The 23,537-nt window shown below is 43.0% G+C and overlaps 1 protein-coding gene across 1 annotated transcript in view; it reads right to left on the bottom strand.

Annotated features, from left to right (window-relative positions):
• The window catches only part of LOC132782920 (B-cadherin-like), a 49,831-nt gene that overhangs the window by 6,000 nt on the left and 20,294 nt on the right, over positions 1-23,537 (bottom strand). The window contains exons 3-13 of the mRNA XM_060787898.2: positions 22,585-22,793; positions 20,588-20,728; positions 18,883-19,038; positions 16,912-17,056; positions 14,838-15,013; positions 14,580-14,708; positions 11,096-11,281; positions 8,761-9,005; positions 6,757-6,899; positions 1,699-1,923; positions 196-414 (exon numbers count right to left, since the gene is read on the bottom strand). Of these exons, the coding sequence (XP_060643881.2) occupies positions 196-414; positions 1,699-1,923; positions 6,757-6,899; positions 8,761-9,005; positions 11,096-11,281; positions 14,580-14,708; positions 14,838-15,013; positions 16,912-17,056; positions 18,883-19,038; positions 20,588-20,728; positions 22,585-22,793 (1,974 nt within the window). The remainder of the gene's footprint in view (positions 1-195; positions 415-1,698; positions 1,924-6,756; positions 6,900-8,760; positions 9,006-11,095; positions 11,282-14,579; positions 14,709-14,837; positions 15,014-16,911; positions 17,057-18,882; positions 19,039-20,587; positions 20,729-22,584; positions 22,794-23,537) is intronic.

Genomic DNA, 23,537 nt, shown 5'->3' with positions numbered 1-23,537 from the left:
TCCAACCCTGAAGAGATATGGGTCCAATGTTTGGGACTTTTTCCAATATGGATATGGGTTGGGGCATCGGACTGAAACTCTGGAGACCTGGGTTCGAACCTCTGCTGTTCACTCATAGAAGCCAATTGGGTGATCTTGTGTAGGTCACACTCTCTAGGCCTCAAACAAAGGACAGGAAGGGTTTTGTCCACTTACTCAGCAGGGCCAAAACAGACCCAAGGATGGCCAAGATGACCGCACCCCCAACACCAGCCAGCTGCTTCTCAGGACACCGATCTATAGGACCCTCACACTCGCAGATGGTGGCCTTGAGGACGGTCACTTGGTGCAGGTCCTGGCTGTCGAAGAGCTTCAGATGGACATCATAGGTGCCCTGCTTGAGGGGGTCCAGCAGCTTCAAGGTGGCCACCTCACCTAGCAAAGGATGGACAGGTGTGTTGTCAATACCTGGAGACCTCCCCCTCCCCCGCAATACTTCAGGGAAGGACAACGGAGTCTGGTCACACTGGAAGAGCTAAATCCGCTCCGGGCTGCAGTCCGAACTTTAGAGGAGCTACACAAGGCACAAATGCCTTTCCCCAAAGTCACCTTAAACAGACAGCTCTTTAACCATCATCATCATATTGTATTTGTTATCTGCCTCTTTTAACCACACAGCATAGTTTGGACTAGAACCCAGAGCAGATTCAAACACACCTAACAAAGCAAAAGCCACCAAAGGCTACTACTAGAAAACTATGTTGCACAATTAATGCACTCTGACATTGTTTCAGCTGCTATGGTCCAATGTTACGGCATCCTGGGAGTCATAGTTTCACTAAGGGCACATCTACACAGTAGAAGGAATGCAGTTTGGCACACTTTTGACTGCCATGGTTCAATGCTATGGGATCCCGAGAGTTGTAGTTTCACTAAGGGCGAATCTAAACAATAGAATGAATGTGGTTTAACAGCACTTTATCTACCATGGTTCAGTGCTATGGGATCCTGGGAGGTGTAGTTCCACTAAGGGCACATCAACATAGTAGAATGAATGTGATTTGACGATACGTTATCTACCATCGTTCAGTACTATGGGATCCTGGGAGGTGTAGTTCCACTAAGGGCACATCAACATAGTCGAATGAATGTGGCTTGACACCACTTTATCTACCGTGGTTCAATGCTATGGGATCCTGGGAGTCATAGTTCCACTAAGGGAACATCAACATAGTAGAAGGAATATGGTTTGACACCACTTTATCTACCATGGTTCAATACTATGGGATCCTGGGAGGTGTAGTTCCACTAAGGGCACATCAACATAGTAGAATGAATGTGGTTTGACACCACTTTATCTACCATGGTTCAATACTATGGGATCCTGGGAGTTGTAGTTTCACTAATGGAACATCTAGACAATAGAATGAATGTGCTTTGGAGCCATTTTGGCTGCCATTGTCTAATGCTATGGGATCCTGGGAATTGCAGTTTTCCTAAGGGCACATCTACATAGTAACATGAATGTGGTTTGGCGCCACTTACCATGCTATGGGATCCTGGGAGTTGTAGTTTTACTAAGCCTTCAGCCTTCCCTGCCGAAGAGGACCAAACTATAACTCCCAAGATTGCATAGTATTGAGCCATGACAGAAATTTTAAAAATCGCAAAGTGCATTAAGTCCACTGTGTTTGACCCCATGGCCCCATTCTGGCCCACCTTTGGCATCCATCTCCACATCCCAGTTTTGCTCCGAACCGTGGACGAGCTCAGCGCGGAAGGGAGAGGTGTTGGGTGGCAGGTCCTTGTCCAAAATGTGCAGCTGCTGGGGCTCCGGACGGTGGTTGCAGACAGTCAGTTCCCGCTGGTCGGGCACTGGGCCGTTGTCGTTGACGTCCAGCAAGGTCAGGATCAAGGTGCCGGTCCCTGTGGCCGGAGGGGTCCCTGTGGGGTCAGAGAAAGGAGGGTGGGCACCGCTTTGGAAAGGAATCGTACCAAAGACAGGGATTCTTGGCCATGCATCTCCATGCACCATTGCACAAAGATCCTGCGATATTCAAGGCCACAAGATTGAATAAAAGGCACAATACTGGTTGAGGCTGCAGTATCCAGTCTGGATGACCTTTAGGATCCCATCTGCACCCTCTTTATCTCCGCTTTACACCCACTTTAATCCCAATAGGACACTCCTTTGGACTAGACAGTTTGGATGACCTCTAGGAACTCACTTGTTCCCCATTTTAGCACCAATAAGACTCCTGTCAGAAGTATTAAAATTAACTAGGTATTTTTAATTACAATGATGTGAGTCAAACACTGAAAGGGTTAAATGGATGCAATGACTCGGCTAAAGTTGTAGCTCTATATAAGCAAGTGTGCCCGTAGCTTAGTAGGCCTCTGTGTTAGTTTGCGTCAGTGGGAGAAAGGTCACAGTCTGTGAGAAGGCCGAGTGTGAGAAGCTTTGGTGAGAGAAGACCTAGATTGAAGGCCTCATATGTGTAAAGATGTGTGTAAAGACCTCCTGTGAGAAGCTCCTGTAAAGGTTTGCTGCGTGAGGAAGCTCTGTGACAGCGAAGCTACTTATCTGCATGAGAAAGAAGCCCAGCGTGGAAGCAAAGAAGGAAGTATACGGAACTTTATTCATGTTATGGAAACATTATTGTAAATAGTGTAACCATATTATTTTACTACAAAGAGAAGCCCCCAAAGGAAGAGATTGTTGTGGCTCAGCTGGAGCTTCAGGAAGAAGAGGATGGGTTTCAGATTCCTGAACATGCTCCTGTTGTTGATACAGACGATGTTGATACTGAAGACGAGGAGTTTCAGTTTCCCATGGCAAGGGATGTTTTGGAAGATGCCTCTGATCTTAATGAAACTTCCCAGTGCAGGTTGTGAGCTCTCAGCCTGCCGATTCTCAGGCTAATGAGATATCCGACCTTGAAGGCTCTGCAGATTTAGATAGGGAGGACCGCTTGCAATTCATGGTTCGCTGCAGTGCGAGGCTTGCTAACAAGAGAGAGGTTAGAGGTCAAAGGAATGCGTTCATGCTGGGAAAATATATTAAACGAGCTGTTTGAAGTCAACTCTTTGTCAGTGCAACTTCTGCAAGCACCCTGGTCACTTCTCTGGATTGCCTTGGCATTTGGGCAATGCTCTTGGCTTCTTGGGACTTTGTCTTGGTCTTGGCGTCTTGCTGCCACGGGATCTTGTTTGATCAATGCCTTTTGGATTAAGCTTCATGTTGTTTGCCATTGAACTCTGGAAACTTTGCCTTTGCATTTAAAGACTGCTTTTGCCATTGAACTTTTGAAACTTTACTTTTATGTTAAAGACTTTGTTTTTCTTCAATAAACTACAAATACCTTCAGCTTTGGTGTGGTGTGGTGTTCTGAGCAAGGTGAATCTATCCTAAGTTGCGACAGAGATAACACTGGTCTGTGTGTTTTTGTTCTTTTCATCACTTTGGGCTACTGGTGCTGGGTCTTGCTGCCGCTTGTAAGTTACTCTTACAAGTAGGGTTCTTTTGTTAATAAGCCCACTCGCCCAACAACCCCTACTTTTCACCAGCCAATCTGAATGGCCTCTAGGAGCCCATTTGCACCCTCCTTGTCCCCTCTTGCACCCACTTTAATTCTAATAAGACACCCACTTGCATTAGCCAGTTTGGATGACTTCTAGGAGCCCATTTATTTTCCATTTTAACCCCAATAAGACCCCTACTTTTCACCAGCCAATCTGGATGACCTCTGGGAGCCCATTTGCACCTTCTCTTCCCCTCTTGTACCCATTTTAACCCCAATAAGACCCCTACTTTTCCCCAGCCAATCTGGATGACCTCTAGGAGCCCATTTGTACCTTCCTATCTCCTCTATTGCACCCAATTTATTTATTTTATTTATTTATTTAGCAGTTATGTATGCCGGTCTTCTCACCTCCATTCGAAGGACTCAGGCCAGTTTCCAACATCAATATTACAGACAGTCATTAAAACATCATATTCTAAATCACATTAAAACATTAAAATAGCAGATACAGTCATATGATTACAGTGGTCAGTCGTCATCAAAAATCATTATTCGTCGTCATCCATCCATATCACAGGAAAATGGCTCAAGAAGACCTCTATTTTTCCCCAGCCAATCTGGATGACCTCTAGGAGCCCATTTGCACCTTCCTATCTCCTCTCTTGCACCCATTTTAACCCCAATAAGACCCCTACTTTTCACCAGCCAATCCGAATGACATCTACGAGTCCCATTTCCATCTCCCCTCTCTCTTCTCAGATCCTTCTAAAGAGACTGGGAAATTTCTAGTCCTCATGGCAACCGTCCTCAAGCCATGCCCACTGGCCAAAGCTGCAACGTCAAGTCTAGATGACCTCTAGCAGCCCCATGTGCACCTTCCATCTTCCATCTCCCTCAAACTATGACCCTTTTAAAGAGACTGGAAAGTTTCCAGTCTGCATGGTGGCAGAGGTAGGTCTAAATAAAAGGTTTAATTATATTTTATTATTTGCATGATGTAAGTTTTAAATTGCATTGTTTTTAAGGCTGTGGGCCGCTTTGGGTCCCATTTGTAAAAAGAAAACAAAGATTAATAATAATATTATTATACAAAGGGATTACATCCCACACTCTTGGTTTTCCGCTGTTTCAAGCTGTGTGCTTTGAGAAGAAGGAAAGTAGGTTAATGAGGCCCAAACTATGCAAATTAATGCCAAATTGAGGACCCCGGTGTCAGCTTCCTTAAGATCCTTCGTGTTTTGGTGTTTTCTGAGCTCTTTAGGAATCAAAAAGGAAAGCCAAAAAGGCGTGGGCTGAAAGTCAGCATCGTTTCCTTGACAAATTTGGCATTTGCTTCCTTTCCAGAAATCCCCAGAATACATTGAGCATAAACAGGTGAAGAGTGGCCACATGCCCTCATTTCTCCATTTGTGCTGTTTATAAAATAATGTTAGAACAGTATATTTATTATATTTCTGTTAGTCTTTGGCACTTCCCTTTGTTTTTGAGCTGCTCATTTTTTTAAAAAAGGGAATAATAATAATTTTTCATTATTGGAGCACAGTTTGCAAGCAATTTTGAGTGGATTGTGCAGTTTGAAAAACAAAATAAAGTAAAATAATATTATAATAATGCGGATTTTGATGAAAGTTGTGCTTTTATCTATGTAATATATTGTATGTATTTCATATTCATATGTTTTTGACTATGTTTTACTCCGCCTCGAGCCATTAGGTAAGATGGGTAATAAATAAATAAATATTATTATTATTATTATTATTATTTTATCATTGACTTTGTTGTACTCCACCTTGAGCCATCAGGAGAGGCAGACAGTAAATTAAATATATTGTTATTTTTATTATTGCAGCATTGACTTTGTTGTGCCGCACCTTATTATTATTATTATTATTATTATTATTATTACAGCATTGACTTTGTTGTACCTCACCTTGAGCTATCAGTAGAGGCAGGTAATAAGGAAAATATTGTTGTTGTTGTAGCACTGACTCTGTTGTACCCCACCTTGAGCTATCAGGCGAGGCGGGTAATAAGTAAACTATTATTATTACTATTACTATTACTATTATTATTATTATTATTATTGTTGCATTGACTTTATTGTGCCGCACCTAGAGCTTTCAGAGGCAGGTAATAAAGAAATAATAATAATCATTATTATTATTATTATTATTATTATTATTATTACACAATTGACTTTGTTGTGCCGCACCTAGAGCTATCAGGAGAGGCAGGTAATAAATAAAATATATTATTATTATTATTATTATTATTATTATTAGTAGTAGTAGTAGTAGTAGTATTGCAGCATTGACTTTGTCATACCCCACCTTGAGCTATCAGGGAGGCAGAAAATAAATAAAATTTATTATTATAATTGTAATTATTATTACTGCATTGACTTTGTTGTACCCCACCTTGAGGAGGTAATAAATTATTATTATTATTATTAATTTATTATTATTATTATTATTATTATTATTGCAGCATTGACTTTGTTGTACCCCACCTTGAGCTATCAGGGTAGGCAGGTAATAAATAACATTTATTATTATTATTATTATTATTACAGCATTGACTCTGTTGTACCCCACCTTGAGCTATTAGGGAAGGCAGGTAATAAATACAATATTATTTATTATGATTATTATAACAGTATATATCTGTGAGTCTTAGGCACAATCCCTTTTTTTGCACTGCTCATTTAATAAAGCAATATCAATATGAACATGATTAATATAATAAGGAGGGGGTATTTCAGTAATGTCACACAGTTTGACACAACAAGCAATTTTGGGTGGAATCCAAATAAATCAAAACGTACGACTCAAACTATTAAATCATAATACAGCATTACATTATGTTCGTCTTAGTTCTGTATACACTACGTTTAGCTCCAGGACCCAAATGTGAATATCAACATCCATGAATGCTCAAGTCCCATGGACCGGTGTAGGATTATGGGTCTTATAGTCCTGTCCCCGCCCCAAAAGAACAGGATGCACCCAGTAGAGGGCTGCTTTAGACTTGGAAAAGACTAGAGATGAACCAATTCCCTTCCCCTTCTGACCAGATAGAGATGCGGTTCCTCGTGACATTCTTTCAATGGGGATCTTATGGGGCCGCTGCCATGAGCCCCTCACATGGGCAAAGCGCCTGATGCCAAGACAAAGGGGCCATTGATTTCCCTTTCGTCAGAGCGTCCTTCCCTTCAGCTCCCGTTCCCAGTCTTTCTTCCCCTTCCCATATTTACCATTGTCCACGGCCAGCACAATGGCTCTGTAGGTGCTGTTCTGGACCAGAGGAGATTCCCGGTCCAGCTTATTTCGGGTCTTGATGGCGCCGCTTTCGGGGTCAATGGCCAGCCAAGCAGCCGGGTCATTCCCAATGGAGTACCTGGGGTCCAGAGAGAGATATAAAAGATAAAAATCCCAGACATGGATGTCTCACAAGCTCCCTTTGTATGGTATTTAACTATGTTGTACCCCGCCTGGAACCACGAGGAGAAGAGGGTAAAAAAAATATTAGTATTATTATTGTTATTGGGATAGAGAAGCAATTACATCATTTCAGCCTATAGAGTGAATCATGGATCCAACCACGAAGAACTATTATACATCCAATAATAATAACAACAACAACAACAACACAGCTAAAGAAGCATAATAATAATAAGAATAATAATAACAACAACAACACAGCTAGAGAAGCATCATTTCAGCTGATACAAAGAATCCAGGATTTAAAAGAAAACCTCAGAGGTCATCTAGCCCAACCGTGAAGACATATGGGTCCATAAATAAATAAATAGTAATAATAATGGAGCTGGAGAAGCAACTGCATCATTTCAGCCTAAAGAAAGAACCATTTACTTAAAAGGGATGCCCAGGAACATCTTGTCCAACGATGAAGAGATATGGGCCCAATAATAATAATAATAATAATAATAATAATAATAATAATATAGGGATGGATAATCAACTGCATCATTGAGCTGGTAGAAAGAATCAAGGATTTAAAAGGAAACCCCAGGGGTCATCTAGTCCAACCATGAAGAGATATGCATCCAATAATACCTTAATAATAATAATAATAATAATAATAATAATAATATGCCGGCATCATTTCAGCTAAGAAAAAGAATAATAAAAAGAATCATGGATTTAAAAGAAATCCCACATAGTCTAACCATGAAAAGTTATGGGCCTAACAACAACAACAACAACAACAACAACAACAACAACAACAACAATAATAACAACAACAGGGCTGGAGAAGCAACTGCATTTCAACCTATAGAAAGAATAATGGATTCAAAAGGTATCCTTGGGGGCCATCTAGCCCAACCATGAAGAGATATGGGTCAATAATAATAATAATAATAATAATAATAATAATAATAGGGCTGGAGAAGCAACTGCATCATTTCTGCCTGTAAAAAGAATTCTGGATTTAAAAGGGGTCCCCAGGGCCCATCTAGGCCAACCATGAAGAGATAATTGAGCTAGAGAAGCACTACATCATTTGAGTCTACAGAAAGCATCAAAGGAAACCTCAAGGGTCATCTAGTCCAACCTTGAAGTGATTGGACCCAGTAATAATAGTAACAACAACAGGGTTGGATAAGTAATTGCATCATTTCAGCCTAAAGAAAGAATTTAAAAGGGATCCCCAGGGGTGATCTAGTCCAACTATGAAAAGATATGGGCTTAATTAATTAATTAATTAATAATAGGGCTGGAGAAGCAACTGCATAATTTCAGTCTATAGAAAGAATCATGGATTTAAAAGGGATCCCCAGGGGTCATCTAGTCTAACCCTGAAGAGATATGGTCCCAATAGTAGTAGTAGTAGTAGTAGTAGTAGTAGTAGCTATCTAGTCCAATCATGAACCCCAAAAATAAGCCCCAGTTAAGATAGTCAACCAGATAAGACACATTTACTGGTAGTATATCTATCTGTTGCAAACACACAATGGCCATATTGAATGATAAAATAATAATATTAATATATAATTAAATATAAACAAAGATTATTATTATTATTATTATTTTAATTCTAAAAATAATACAAATTATAATGAAGTATTTCCAAACACCCAAGCAGGCGCTTTGCATATGTAAACACAGGAATTCGAGAGATTGACGAATGACCAATCGGAGTGTAGGCACATTGTGCGAATTACGTGCACACTTGGTACATGAAATAAAAGTCCTAACACATCTTTTGGAAGGAAAAATTAATCTAAACATCTCACCTGATGGTCTGCTGCTGCTCTTGGTCAGGGTCCTGAGCTGTGAAGATGGTGACTTGGCTCCCCACAGGAACGTCCTCTGAGACCTGAGCCCTTTGGACCGGGGGTGCGAAGGCCGGCGCCTCATTGACGTCCCGGACGTTGACCGTGATGGTAGCCGTGGAGGTGGGCAGCCGGACAGCAAAGGGGGCCTCGTTGGTGACCTCCACCTGTAGCACAAACTGTCTCTGCTCCTCAAAGTCCAAGGCCTGAACGTGGGAGGAAGAAACAGAAAAGGTATTCGACACAATCCAATGGCATCGGTGGGAAAGTCAATCTGAGTGGCATCTCTCCAAGGTTATGGTCCAGCATTGGGTGTGGGTGGGGCCAGCAGCAAAGAGGCGGAGACAAAGAAAAAGGGGTGGAGCCAGAGCCAAAAGGATCGGTGTGGTATCAAAAGGGGTGGAGTCAAAGCCAAAAGGGGATGAGGTCACAGTCAATGGCATGGGACAATCACAAACAAAATGGGCAGGGCAAATTCTGAGGGTGGAGTCAGAGCCAAAAAGGGGTGGAGCCAGAGCTAAAATAGGGTGGGGCAGATACAAACCCTTAAACCTTGGGGCATCTTTCACCAAAGCTTCTCACTCCAGGCCTTCTCATAGACTAAGGCCTACCTCACGCTCTGAGAACCTTATCCCACTGAGACCTCTCTCAGGCCTACCTCACACAGAGGCTGGTCTAGAGACTAAGGCCTACCTCACACTCTGAGACGCTTATCCCACTGAGACCTCTCTCAGGCCTCCCTCACACAGAGGCTGGTCTCACAGACTAAGGCCTACCTCACACTCTGAGAACCTTATCCCACTGAGACCTCTCTCAGGCCTACCTCACACAGAGGCTGGTCTCAGAGACTAAGGCCTACCTCACACTCTGAGACCCTTATCCCACTGAGACCTCTCTCAGGCCTACCTCACACAGAGGCTGGTCTCAGAGACTAAGGCCTACCTCACACTCTGAGACGCTTATTCCACTGAGACCTTTCTCAGGCCTACCTCACACAGAGGCTGGTCTCAGAGACTAAGGCCTACCTCACACTCTGAGACCCTTATCCCACTGAGACCTCTCTCAGGCCTACCTCACACAGAGGCTGGTCTCAGAGACTAAGGCCTACCTCACACTCTGAGACGCTTATTCCACTGAGACCTCTCTCAGGCCTATCTCACACAGAGGCTGGTCTCACAGACTAAGGCCTACCTCACACTCTGAGACCCTTATCCCACTGAGACCTCTCTCAGGCCTACCTCACACAGAGGCTGGTCTCACAGACTAAGGCCTAACTCAAACTGTGAGGCCTTCTCTCAGACTGAGACCTTTCTCCCACTGAGGTTTACCTCAGACTGACTGTTACTAAGCTACAGGCACACCTGCTTTATATAGAACTGCAGCTTTTGCTGAGTCATTGCACCCATTTAACCCTTTCAGTGCTTGACTCATATTTTTCTAATTAAAAATACCTAGTTAATTTTTAATATTTCTGACAATGGGGTCAGAGCCAAAGGGGTGGAGCCAGAGTTTAAATAAGATGGGGCAGATACAAACCCTTAAACCCTGGAGCTTCTTTCACCAAAGCTTCTCACACCAGTCCTTTTCACACTTGGCCTTGTCAGAGACTAAGGCCTACCTCACACTCTGAGGCCTTTCTCCCACCGAGACCTCTCTCACACAGATGCTTCTCTCTCAGACTAAAGCCTACCTCACACTCTGAGGCCTTCTCTCAGACTGAGACTGTTATACAGTTTGGACTATATATGTTTAAAGACATAGGACTATGGACTAGTATGCTGAATATATACAAAAAGTTTGTTAGTAAATCTGAGATGTCATTTTTCAAAGAAGAATATTTTGTTTTGTCTCTTGAATGCATGTTTTAAACAAGAGGTTTTTAAGGGAGAGTAGATGGGCAACTTCAACTTCAACGACACTACCATCCTCTGCTTAGCTAATATATTTTGGTAGTGGCATGTCTTTATCTTTGGCAGACTAAAGACATGGTTCTTCAGTTTAACAGCTGAGTTACCTCTGTGCCATTACATGAATGCTTATGAATATCACTTGCTCAAAGGGTTGACTTCTAACAAGATCATGCTTTTCTCGACTAGTGGTTTTCAAAAGGTTGTCTCCACATATTCAAGAAGATTCACATTTGCCAAACGGATGTGATATCTTTTTTACCTTTTTATTATGCAGTTAATTCTAATAAGTTATGAAATTTGCAATATCCAGAATTGGCTTTTTTCGGCTTTTCCAAAATGCCAGCATGCACCAGAGGGTTCTGGGAGTTTCCGATGCATGCCCTTACTTTGGCGGTGGCCAGGATGCCTTCGTTGGTCTCCGGGTCGGTGGAGATGCGGAAGAAGCCCCGTTCATTGCCCTGCGTGATGGAAAAGGCGGCTCTCCAGGCTGAAGATCCCGGTTCGTCCTTGTCGGTGACCTCCAGGCGCACCACCTCCAGCCCCACTTCATTCTCAGGAACCTCCACCGAATACTGGAAGGCAAATCCACCTCGGGTTTTACTTGCAACTTTAACTGACCTCAATCTATATTACATTGGGCAAATTTTGGCCCTCCCTCCAGGTGTTTTGGACTTCAACTCCCACAACAGCTGACAGGCGGAAGTTGGCCCATGCTTGCACTGTAAAATCATTTATGATGGTTGTTTGTCCCAACTTTGTCTACGATTCATCTTTTTCTGCAATGCAATTGTGGCTTCCAAGCCACTGAATTGGTGGAAATAAAGTAAATTCGATTAGGTAATGATTTTAGTAATGAGACGCTGTGGATTTATACTTTTATCAGTTTTATTTTATTTTATCAAATGTTGTTTATGATAAATACTTTAATTGTTCTTTGTTACTGTAGGCCAGTGTTTCTCAACCTGGGGGGGGGGGTCGCGAGGGGGTGTCAGAGAGGTCGCCAAAGACCATCTGAAAACAGTATTTTCTGTTGGTCATGGGAGTTCTGTGTGGGAAGTTTGGCCCAATTCTATCGTTGGTGGGGTTCAAGGGGCTCTTTGATTGTAGGTGAACTATAAATCCCAGCAACTATACCTCCCAAATGTCAAGGTCTATTTTCTCCAAACTCCACCAGCATTCACATTTGGCCATATTGAGTATTCGTGCCAAGTTTGGTCTAGATCCATCATTCTTTGAGTTCACAGTGCTCTCTGGATGTAGGTGAACTACAACTCAAAAATTCAAGGTCAATGCCCACCAAACCCTTCCAGTGTTTTCTGTTGGTCACTGGAGTTCTGTGTGCCCAGTTTGGTTCAATTCAATTGTTGGTGGAGTTCATAATGCACTTTGATTGTAGGTTAACTATCAATCCCAGCAACTACAACTCCCAAATGACAACTCTCCCCCAACCCCACCAATATTCAAATTGGGGCGCATTGGGTATTTGTGCCAAGTTTAGTCCAGTGAATGAAAATACATCCTGAATATCTGGTATTTACATTACGATTCATAACAGTAGCAAAATTACAGTTATGAAGTAGCAACAAAAATAATTCCATGGTTGGGGGTCACCACAACATGAGGAACGGGATTAAGGGATCACAGCATTAGGAAGGTTGAGAAACACTCCTGTAGGCATTGAATTGTGTCATTTGTAAACCGCCCTCAGTTGCCTTCGGGCTCAGAAAGGCAGTATATAAATATGGTTAATAAATAATAATTAATAAATAATAAAAGCCAGCATAAGTGCAAATTTCATGGATTTCATGGATCTGCCATTCGTTCTGCAGTGTAAATGTATCCAGGGACCTTGCAAAACTGCATCTCCCAGGATTCCACAGTATTGAGCCAGGGAAGTTCAAGTGCTGCCAAAATGGCATTCCTTCTGCAGTGTAGAGGCACTCAGTGACACTACAACTCCCAGGATTCCATAGCATTGAGTTAAATTGATGTAAAACCGTATTCATTCTGCAGTGTAGATGCACCCAAAGAGAGCTAAAGTCTTTGTGAAACTACAACTCCTAGGATTCCATAGCATTGCATTAAACTGGTACCAAACGGCTTTCATTCTGCAGTGTAAATAGATAGACAGCCTGTACATAAAAGCCTCCAGAGAAGGAGACTCCACCACACCCTGGGGTGGCCTATGCCACTCTCCAGGAAGTGCTTCCTCATCTTTCCAGTCGAATCTCTTTCCCTGCCATTTGAACCCATTGCTCCCTTGTGCCCTGGTCTCTAGAGCACCAGAGAGTCAGTTTTCCTCCTCCCTCCTTCCTCAACGGGACTCTTTTAAATCTTGAAACATGGTTCTCATGTTTCCTCTCTACTATAATAATAATAATACTTTATTTATAATCCGCACTATCTCCCTGAGGGGACTTATCTTCTCCCAGCTAAACATCCCCCAGGAGGAAAAGAGGAAGGAGAAAAAAAAAACAAGGGAGAAATGGAATGGAAAGAAGAAAGGGAGGGAAGGGAGAAGGGAAGCAAAGGGAAAGAAGGAGAAAGAGCGAGTGAGGGAAGAAAAGATGAAAGGGTGGAAGGGAAGGAAAAGATGGAAGGAGAAAGAGGGAGGAAAGGGAGGGAGAAGGAAGAAGGAAAGAGGGAAAGAAAGAACGATGAAAGGGTGGAAGGAAGGGAGAAAGAAGGAAGGAAGGAGGGAGGAAAGAGAAGAAAGGAAAGGGAAGGAAGGAGGAAAGAGGGAAGGGAGGATGGAAGGAGAAAGAACAGAAAGAGAGAAAGAAGGAAGGAAGAAAAGGTAGGAGGAATGCAGAAAGAGGGAGGGGAGGGAGGGGGGAAAGAGAGAAGGAAAGAAAGAAAAGCTAAGGAAGGTGAAAGAGGGAGAGGGAAGGAGTGAGGGAAGAGTGAAGGAAGGATGAAAAGGTGGAAGGGAAAGAAAAATGGAAGGTAAAAGAGGGAGGAAGGGAAGGAGGAAGGAAAAAGAGAAAGGGAGGATGAAAGGGTGGAAGGGAAGGAAAAATGGAAGGATAAAGAAGGAAGGACAAAAGGGTGGAAGGAAGGGAGAAAGAGGGAGGGAAGAGAGCGAGGGAAGAGAGAAGGAGGGAAAGGAAAGGAAGGTGAAAAAGGGAGAGAGGGAATGAGTGAAGGAAGGATGAAAGGGTGGAAGGGAATGAAAGATGGAAGGAGAAAGAAGGAAGGATGAAAAGGTAGAAGGAAGGGAGAAAGAGGGAGGAAAGGCGTGAGGGAAAAGTGAAGGAAGGAAGGAAGGATGGAAGGGAAGGAAAAATGGAAAGGGAAAGGGGGAAGATAGGAAAAGAGGGAGGGAGGGAAGAAGGAAAGAAAATGAGAAAGAAGGAAGAATGAAAGGGTGGAAGTGAGGAAGAAGGCGGGAGGAAAGAGAGAATGAAGGAAAGGAAAGAGAAGGAAGGAGGAAGGAAAGAGGGAGGTAAGGAAGGACAAAAAGGCGGAAGAGAATGGAGAGAGGGAATTGGAGGGGAGGGCGGGAGAAATGAAAGAAGGACGAAAGGGTGGAAGGGAAGGAAGTATGGATGGAAGGAGAAAGAGGGAGGCAAGGAAGGTAGGGAGGGAAGGAGGGAGGAATAAGAGAAAGAAGGAAGGATAGGTTGGTGAGAGAGAGGAGGGCCTGAGAAAAGAGTCCAAGGAACCACATCCAACCCTCGGGCCTGGGTTTGCCCATTCCTGGGCTAGCATCTCAGATATTACCTCTAAAGTGAGGATTCACTATCTATAATGTTATAGGTATGGAAAAGTTATAGTTTTCTGTTTGGGAAAGGTCAGTGGCCATCAAGGTCCCCAAAAGCACCAATTAGGGACCACTTCCAATCAATAGAATGGGGAAAGTGGCCTTACCGCCTGCTGTTTGAACTCAGGTGCGTTGTCATTGACGTCCGCCACCTCGATCACGGCCTTAGCGCTGCTTGTTAGTCCGTCGCCATCCAAATCAGCTGCTTGCAGGGTCAGGATGTATTCTCTTACTCTCTGGAATCAAGAACCGCAAACCATCAGGGTTCAGGCACCCACCAAGTGGGGTTTCACCAACTGCAGTTCCCAGGATCCCTCCCCCAATGTTAGAGGATGATGGGAAATACAGCCAAGCCCCGCACTCACCTCCCGGTCCAGCCCGCTGGCAATGACGCTGATGGCACCAGTGGCCCGATTGATGGCAAACATCTGCCTGTGGGGCTCTTCAGGGACCTGGCTGAGGATGGAGTAAGCAATGACCCCGTTGTAGCTCTCAATAGCGTCGTCCGCATCTGTGGCCGTGACCTGCATCACGGAGGTCCCTGCGGCCAGGAAGAGGGAGAAGGAAGGGCTTGTTTATCTATACAGGACCACTCTGGGCATCTATTTGACCTCATCTGCATCTCAATCATGCAACCAAAAAGACTTACTATCTCCTGCATTATACTAATAGTATGGTCACCAGCAAGGTGAATGTATTGCCCATATTGCAGCAGATGCTCTTTGTCTATTTTATCTATTGTAAATGTTATTTGTATTTTAATGGCATGGAATTGTAATAGGCCTGATCTGCATGCTGATTTTCTACATAGTACTTGGTATTGTTGCATTTGGATTGTATGCATTAAGAGATATAATTTATCTACTATATAGATAGCTAGAAATGTAGATAGAATATCTTATATATATATATATATATACACACACACACACACATTTTATAAGTGTATATATATATAATACTTATAACATGATATAGTAATGTATTGTCGAAGGCTTTCATGGCTGGAATCACTAGGTTCTTGTGGGTTTTTTCGGGCTATAGAGCCATGTTCTAGAGGCATTTCTCCTGACGTTTCGCCTGCATCTATGGCAAGCATCCTCAGAGGTAGTGACCTCACTACCTCTGAGGATGCTTGCCATAGATGCAGGCGAAACGTCAGGAGAAATGCCTCTAGAACATGGCTCTATAGCCCGAAAAAACCCACAAGAACCTAATGATATAGTAACATATATATATACTCATAATATTAAATATCTTATAATTATGTACATTGTATATCTTATATAATTTATAATTATGACATATGTTGTTCATATATAAAATACTTGTATTTTATAATTGCATACATTATATATTTTGTATAATTTATAATTATGACATATTTTGTGTGTGTATATATACTTATATTTCATAATTGCATACATTATATAGGTAAAAGTAAAGGTTTTCCCCTGACATTAAGTCCAGTCGTGTCCAACTCTGGGAGTTGGTGCTCATCTCCATTTCTAAGCCGAAGAGCCGGCGTTGTCCATAGACACCTCCAAGGTCATGTGGCCAGCATGACTGCATGGAGCGCCATTATATATTTTATATAATTTATAATTATGACATATGTTGCATATATATACTTATATTTTATGATTACAGAATTATATATTTTATATAAGTAATAATTATGACATGTTGCATATATATATATATATATATATATAAAATTACAGAATTATATATTTTATATAATTTATAATTATGTATGTTGGATAATTATATATATAATATAAATTATCCACAACATACATAATTTATAATTATATATAATTAATGTATATTTTATAAAATGTATAAATTACTTAATAATTTTGATAGTTTATTGTATCGATAGATAGATATACATTTGTATTAATGTATAATAGCATATGGTTTAGGCATTAATAAACAACTCAGCAGCCAACCAAGTCCAACTGTCTCATTTGGACCTTGGATCCTTTGCCGTGCAGCTAGGATTGTGATGAGATTTTGGGGACAAAATGACCTCTAGAACCCATGAAGCCTAATCCATCAATGTACCAACCACAAAAAAGAAACTTTTCTTAGTTCTGGCTTGACCCTCCTCTACTTTCCCTCTGAAGCAATGGATGGAAAGTTGGCATATGTTCACCCACTGAGCTTGGCTCTGGAAAGTCATTCCTGTTGCCAAAAATGGGAACGCTAATAGGATTAATACATTTTGCAAAGTGAAAGTGCGGTATTTCAGGAATGGGGATGTCTGTCTCTTTTTCCCTTGATGGTTTAGAACAAGACTCATTTTTTATTTTATTTTTTGCATTTGAGGTGGTCAGATCGCAGCAAAATGCCACAAGATTTTGCACAGGACCTAGATGGGGAGACTCTTCTTCCCCAAGTGGTTCCCCCTTCATTCCCCTTAATGCTCTTTACCAGGAGTGGCTCCTTCCAGGACGGACCCCCGGAAGACCTCCTGGGTGAACTGGGGCTTGTTGTCGTTCTGGTCGGTGACTGTCACAATGATTTCCATGGGCTCCTCCACTGACTTGCCGTTTTCGGACACGGCGTGCGAAAAGAGCTGGAAGGAGGCAACAAGGGGAGATCCTGGATGAGAAAGGGACTTCCTGTCCCACAACCTTAAGAAGAAACCCTCAAATCACAAACTGAGTTTGTCTATATGAGAAGAAACCAGGGTGATGGGGGGTTGTGGATATGTATTCATAGAATCCTAGAATTGGAAGGAACCTCCAAATGCCATACAGTACAATCCCCTTCTGCCAAGTAAAAAGGCCACAATTCAATCCCTCCTGACAGATGGCCATCCAGCCAGTTTATAGAATCATAGCCTTCTAGATTTGGGAGAGACAGCAAAAGGCCATCCAGTCCAACCCCCTTCTGCCAGTTAAAAAGGCCACAATCTGGTCCCTCCTGACAGATGGCCATCCAGCCTCTGCTTAATAATAATAATCCTCTTCTAGATTTGGAAGGGACCTTTAAAGGTAATCTATTCCAGCCCTCTTGACAGATGGCCATTCAACCTTGTTTATAAGATCATAGTCTTCCCCCTGGGGCCGATGCTTGGGACCTCCTTGTCACAAATATTAAAAATTAACTAGGTCTTTTTAATTACAAAAAGCACTGAAAGGGTTAAATGGATGCAATGACTTAGTAAAAGCTGTAGTTCTATATAAACAGGTGTGCCTGTGGCTTAGTGTGCTTCAGTGTTAGTTGCCCTCAGTATGAGAGACACCTCAGAATGAGAAGGCCTCAGTATGAGAAGGCTCCAGTGTTAGTTTGCTTCAGTGTTAGTAGGCCTCAGTGTGTGGGAGGCCTGATGTGAGAAGGCATTGGTGAGAGAAGCCCCAGGTTGAAGGCCTTGTGTGGAAGCAAAGGCTGCTGTGTGTAGAAGGCTACTGTGTGAAGCTTCTGTGTAAGTTTAGGGTGAGAAGAAGCTATGTGAGAGCAAAGTTTTTTATCTGCATGAGAAAGAAGCCCAGCATGGAAGCAAAGAAAGAAGTCTAAAGAACTCAGTGTGTTAGTAGGCCTCAGTATGAGAAGGCCTCAGTGTTGGTTCACCTCAGTGTGTGGGAGAGGTGTCAGTCTGAGACAGCCCTCAGTGGGAGAAAGGCCTCAGTGTTAGTAGGCCTCAGTGCATGAGAGGCCTGATGTGAGAAGGCATTGGTGAGAGAAGCCCCAGGTTGAATCCCTTGTGTGTAAAGGTCCAGTTTGAAGGCTGCTGTGTGTAGAAGGCTACTGTGTAAAACTCCTGTGTAATTTTAGTGTGAGAAGAGGCTATGTGAGAGCAAAGTTTTTCATCTGCATGAGAAAGAAGCCCAGCATGGAAACAAAGAAAGAAGTCTAAAGAACTCAGTGTGTTAGTAGGCCTCAGTATGAGAAGGCCTCAGTGTTGGTTCACCTCAGTGTGTGGGAGAGGTGTCAGTCTGAGACAGCCCTCAGTGGGAGAAAGGCCTCGGTGTTAGTAGGCCTCAGTATGAGGAAGGCTTGGAGTGAGAAGCTTTGGTTCAGGTTGAAGGCCTCCAGTGTGAAGGCTGCTGTGTAAAAGGTACTGTGTGAAGCTCCTGTGTAACTTTGGTGTGAGAGGAGACTCTGTGAGAGCTAAGCTGTTTACCTGCATAAGAAAGAATCCCAGCATGGAAGCAAAGAAGGAAGTATAAAGAAGTTTGTGTTATGGAAACCTTGTTCTTGTAAATAGTGTAACCATATTATTTTGCTAAAAAGAAAAGCCTCCTAAGGAAGAGATAACATTGGTCTGTGTGTTTTCGTTCTTTTTATCGCTTTGGGCTACTGGTGCTGGGTCACACTTCTACTGATAAGTTACTCTGTACATTTATATGAGGAGGTTCTTTTGTTAATAAGCCCACTCGCCCAATACTCCTGACGTACATGGTATTTGTCGATGTGCTCCCTGTCCAGTGGTTGAGTGACCTTCATCCACCCGGTTTCCTTCTCAATGGTGAAGACCCCCTCGGGAGGGGTATCAGCCCCTTGACCTGTGATGCTGTAGAAGATCTTGGTGTCTTTGTCCCGGTTGGACTTGATCTGCAGAAGAGAAACAAGAGCAGCGGAGAGTTAATCCATCTGCAATGTGGTTTCCTTGTTTAGTCATTATTTTCCCCCTTTATTGTCTTTTCCAATGAGTCACGGCATCTTCGGTCCAGCCATTAGGGCTTCTAAGGAGAGGTCAGGGCTGCTCTGCGCTAATAGCCCTTTATTGGGTCTCTGCAGAACTCTCCGTCTCAAATTAATTGATCTGCTTTCTTCACTCTCCATCATTGCACTGAAATCGGAAATATCGTGGTCTGGATGAATCTGGTATTTAATACATTTAGAACTTGGAAATCCAGTCCATTAATGGCTTCCCCTCCAAATCTCTCTTTAATTCTGTTTTCGTCTCAATTTAAAACTAATGACTCAACCAAGGAATGGAAAACCTTTAACTACAAGAATTACCAAGGATTCCAGAATATGAAATGCTGCACACAAATGGATGAGACAGTGACACCTTTCTGGTGGTTCCATGTACACAAACTAGAGGTGCATCTACACTGCAGAATGAATGTGGTTTGATGCCACTTGAACTGCCATGGCTCAAAGCTACGAAAACTTGGAAGCTGTACTTTGGTGAAGGATTCTGACCAGGGAAGATGCAAAACCTTGCAAAACTACCACTTTCAGGACCCCATAACAATGAAAGTGGGGCTAAATTGCCTTCGTTCTACAGTGTGGTTAGGAAAACAGCTCCCAGGATCCTATGGCAGTGAGCTACGCAATTGAAATGGACTTAGTACGTTCATTCTGCAGCCTAAATGTGTCCTTAGTGAAACTACAACTCCCAGGATTCCATACCATTGAAATATGGCAGTGAAAGTGGAGCTAGCCAGTGCAGACTCACCCTTAAATAAAACTAAAAACCCCAGGATTCTATGGCACTGAAGTATGCAATTAAAATGGGGTCAAACCACATTCATTCCACAATGTGGATTCACCCTTAGTAAAACTACAACTCCCAGGATTCCATGGCACTGAAGTATCCAATTAAAATGGGGTCAAACCACATTCATTCCACAATGTGGATTCACTCTTAGTAAAACTACAACTCCCAGAATCCCATGGCACTGAGGTATGCAATTAAAATGGGGTCAAACTGCATTAATTCCATAATGTGGAGTCACCCTTAGTAAAACTACAACTCCCAAGATTCCATGGCACTGAAGTATGCCATTAAAATGGGGTCAAACCACATTCATTCCACAATGTGGATTCACTCTTAGTACAACTACAGCTCCCAGGATTCCATGGCACTGAAGTATGCAATTAAAATGGGGTCAAACCGCATTCATTCCACAATATGGAGTCACCTTAGTAAAACTACAACTTCCAGGATTCTATAGCGTTGGGACATGGCAGCTTAATGGGGGTCTCAAAGTGTATTCATTCCCGAGTGCGGATTCATGCTTAGTTAAAACTCCCAGGATTCTACAGTGCTGGGATATGTAAGTGTAAAGAGGTCTCAAACTGTATTCATTCTACAAGGTTTCATACAAAAACAAGGATTAAAATAATTGGAAACCCTTATGGGACGACATACCTGAACCAGCTTTTTGGGGAAGGGGCCCCGTTCATTTTCAGGGACCCTGATGGGGGGGATCACCCAGTCTCTCTTCTGCCGCTTCAGACCAGGTTTCCCCAATGGGAAGGAAAGCACCTTCCCCGCTTCTTCTTTTTCGCCCTGCAAGAAAATCCCAAGAATTTATCCGTTTTTCACATAAGAAAAAAGAAAAACAGAGAAAGGAGAGACCATTGGGATGCATTGGCTGGGAAACATCCACTACAACTCCTATTGTTTCACAGCATCGATCCCCAGAAGCTGAAGTAATGTTGAACTGCATTCATTCAACAGTGTAGGCCAGGCATGGGCAAACCGTCCCTCCAGGTGTTTTGGACTTCAACTCCCACAACTCCTAATAGCTGGTAGGAAGTCCAAAACACCTTACGCAGCTGAGGGGGAAAAGGAAGGGGGTCTGAGGCTGTTAGGAATGTTGGGAGTTGAAGTCCAAGATGTCTGGAGGACCCAAGTTTGCCCAGGCCTGAGCTAGATTGATCTCTCTGTATTTCAACCATACCTCGATTTTATTTTTGCAAAGTTCCAGAAAAGCTGGATTTTCCAGAGAGCAGAACATGGGAGGAAAATTGAAACTTATCTAATGCTTCTTCTCAAAACAAGTCTCTAATTTCACTGACCTGTTCAGCTTTAGCAGTATAATATGTGCAAAAAAACAAAACAAAACAACAGCAACAAAACAGTTGCAATACAAAGAAAGATGAATGTTCCTGAAATGTGTATTTGCAAAGAGGTTCGGTGTAGGCAAAATTGCAAATGTCTCTAATCCATAAGGGAGCTCAGTAAACTGCTACTAAGTTTTTGTTTCCTGGATAGAGAAATAAAGTTGCAAAAATATAAACCACAAAGGGCTTTTTTTAGTAAACAAAGGAAGCATCGTATTTGGCCAGATCATAATATTATGGATTCTCAATTACAGGCAGAGTCCAAGGTTATGACATGATCAAACTTATTTTTTCCTATTTTAACTAGCATTTTTTTCTATATACCACAGTGAAAATAAGTATATGTATGTATGTATGTGTGTGAAATTTGGACACAATACACGTAACATCCCCAATGTATGTCCTTTACTCAAAAAAATTGATTTTGTCATTTGGGAGTTGTAGTTGCTGGGATTTATAGTTCACCTACAATCAAAGAACATTCTGAACCCCACCAACGATGAAATTGAACCAGACTTGGCACACAGTTCTCCCATGACCAACAGAAAATACTGGAAGGGTTTGGTAGGCAGTGTCCTTTGGTTTTGGAGTTATAGTTCACGTACATCCAGAGATCACTGTGGACTCAAACAATGATGGATCTGGACCAAACTCTACACGAATACTCAATATGCCCAAATGGGAACACTGGTGGAGTTTGGGGAAAATAGAATCTTGACACTCAGGAGTTGTAGTTGCTGGGATTTATGGTTCACCTACAATCAAAGAGGGTTCTGAACCCCACCAACGATAGAATTGGGCCAAACCTCCCACACAGAACCCCCATGTGGGCCACAGCAATGCGTGGCAGGGGACAGCTAGTGATAATAATAATAATATTAACAGCAAAAATAATATGCAGCAGCCAGCATAGTACTCTTGTTTGCTGTTTACTATCTTGTTATGTATCAAAACAACAACAGGAGCAACCCAACACAGTTTAAGAACGGTTGATGTGGCCTATAGTGAACCCATAAATTTCATAAGGTTTTCCTAGGAAGTCCTCAGAGGAGGTTTTGCAGGTTCAATCCTTACAAGACGCCTGAGGCTTTGTTGCTGGGTTCTTAGCAAATTCTTACTCGAGTTTCTTCATGAGTTATTTTGGCAGCAAAGCAGGCCCCGTTCCCTTTCCTTGGAAAGGTGCCTTCCACTTATCTGCAGTCCAGGTGTGCCAACATGCACACACCTCTGCCATAGTCTCCAAGGCGACGTAAAGGGTTGCTATGGCGCTTCCTGGCCAGGTGGGAAGCCCGCATTTACCTGGGAGGGCCCTCTTTCGTGCCGCACAGTCACCAAGGTGGAGTGTTGGGTCCCTGAAGCATCCCAGGTGCGCACCGAGAAGGTCTTCCCCGACTCAGGCAGGAGCAGGTGATGCTGGGCCAGAAGCATCCCATCGGGCAAAACCTGGAAAGCGGCATCGTCCACCACAAACGAAGTCGGAAAACCACCTTGGCAGTCCACAAAGGGCACTAATGAAGGGGAAAGTGGGAGTTGTAAACATTAGTTTCCAAAACACAATTAAGAATGACAAAGAGGAAAAAGAGACAAGTTATTGAACAGACATGGACCGATTTCGGCCCACGGGTGTTTAGGACTTCAACTCCCATAATTCCTAACAACCTCAGGCCCTTTCCTTTTCCCCTTCAGCCGGGAAAGGAATCTCTAGAGAGAGGGATCTCTAGAGGCCATCCAGTCTAACCCCTTTCCGCCAAGCAGGAAGAAACAATAAAAAGCCATCCTGAGAGATGGCCATCCAGCCTCTGCTTGGAATCGTAGTGTCGGAAGAGGCATCCAGTCCAACCTCCTTCTGTGTCCATGAAGGAGAACACAACCCAAACTCTCCCAACAGATGACCATCCAGCCTCTGCTTGGAATCATAGTGTTGGAAGGGGTACTCAGTCTAACCCCCTTCTGTGTCCATAAAAGAGGACACAACCCAAACCCTCCCAACAGATGGCCATCCAGCCTCTGCTTGGAATCATAGTGTTGGAAGGGGCATCCGGTCCAACTCCCTCCTGTGTCCATAAAGGAGGACACAACCCAAACGCTCCCAACAGATGGCCATCCAGCCTCTGCTTGGAATCATAGTGTTGGAAGGGGCATCCAGTCCAACTCCCTCCTGTGCCCATGAAGGAGGACACAACCCAAACACTCCCAACAGATGGCCATCCAGCCTCTGCTTGGAATCATAGTGTTGGAAGGGGTACTCAGTC

The sequence above is a fragment of the Anolis sagrei genome, chromosome 8, assembly GCF_037176765.1.
Source record: "Anolis sagrei isolate rAnoSag1 chromosome 8, rAnoSag1.mat, whole genome shotgun sequence".
NCBI lineage: Eukaryota > Metazoa > Chordata > Lepidosauria > Squamata > Dactyloidae > Anolis > Anolis sagrei.
Note: the sequence above shows the minus strand (reverse complement) of the source record. Positions and strands in the feature narration are given on the sequence as shown.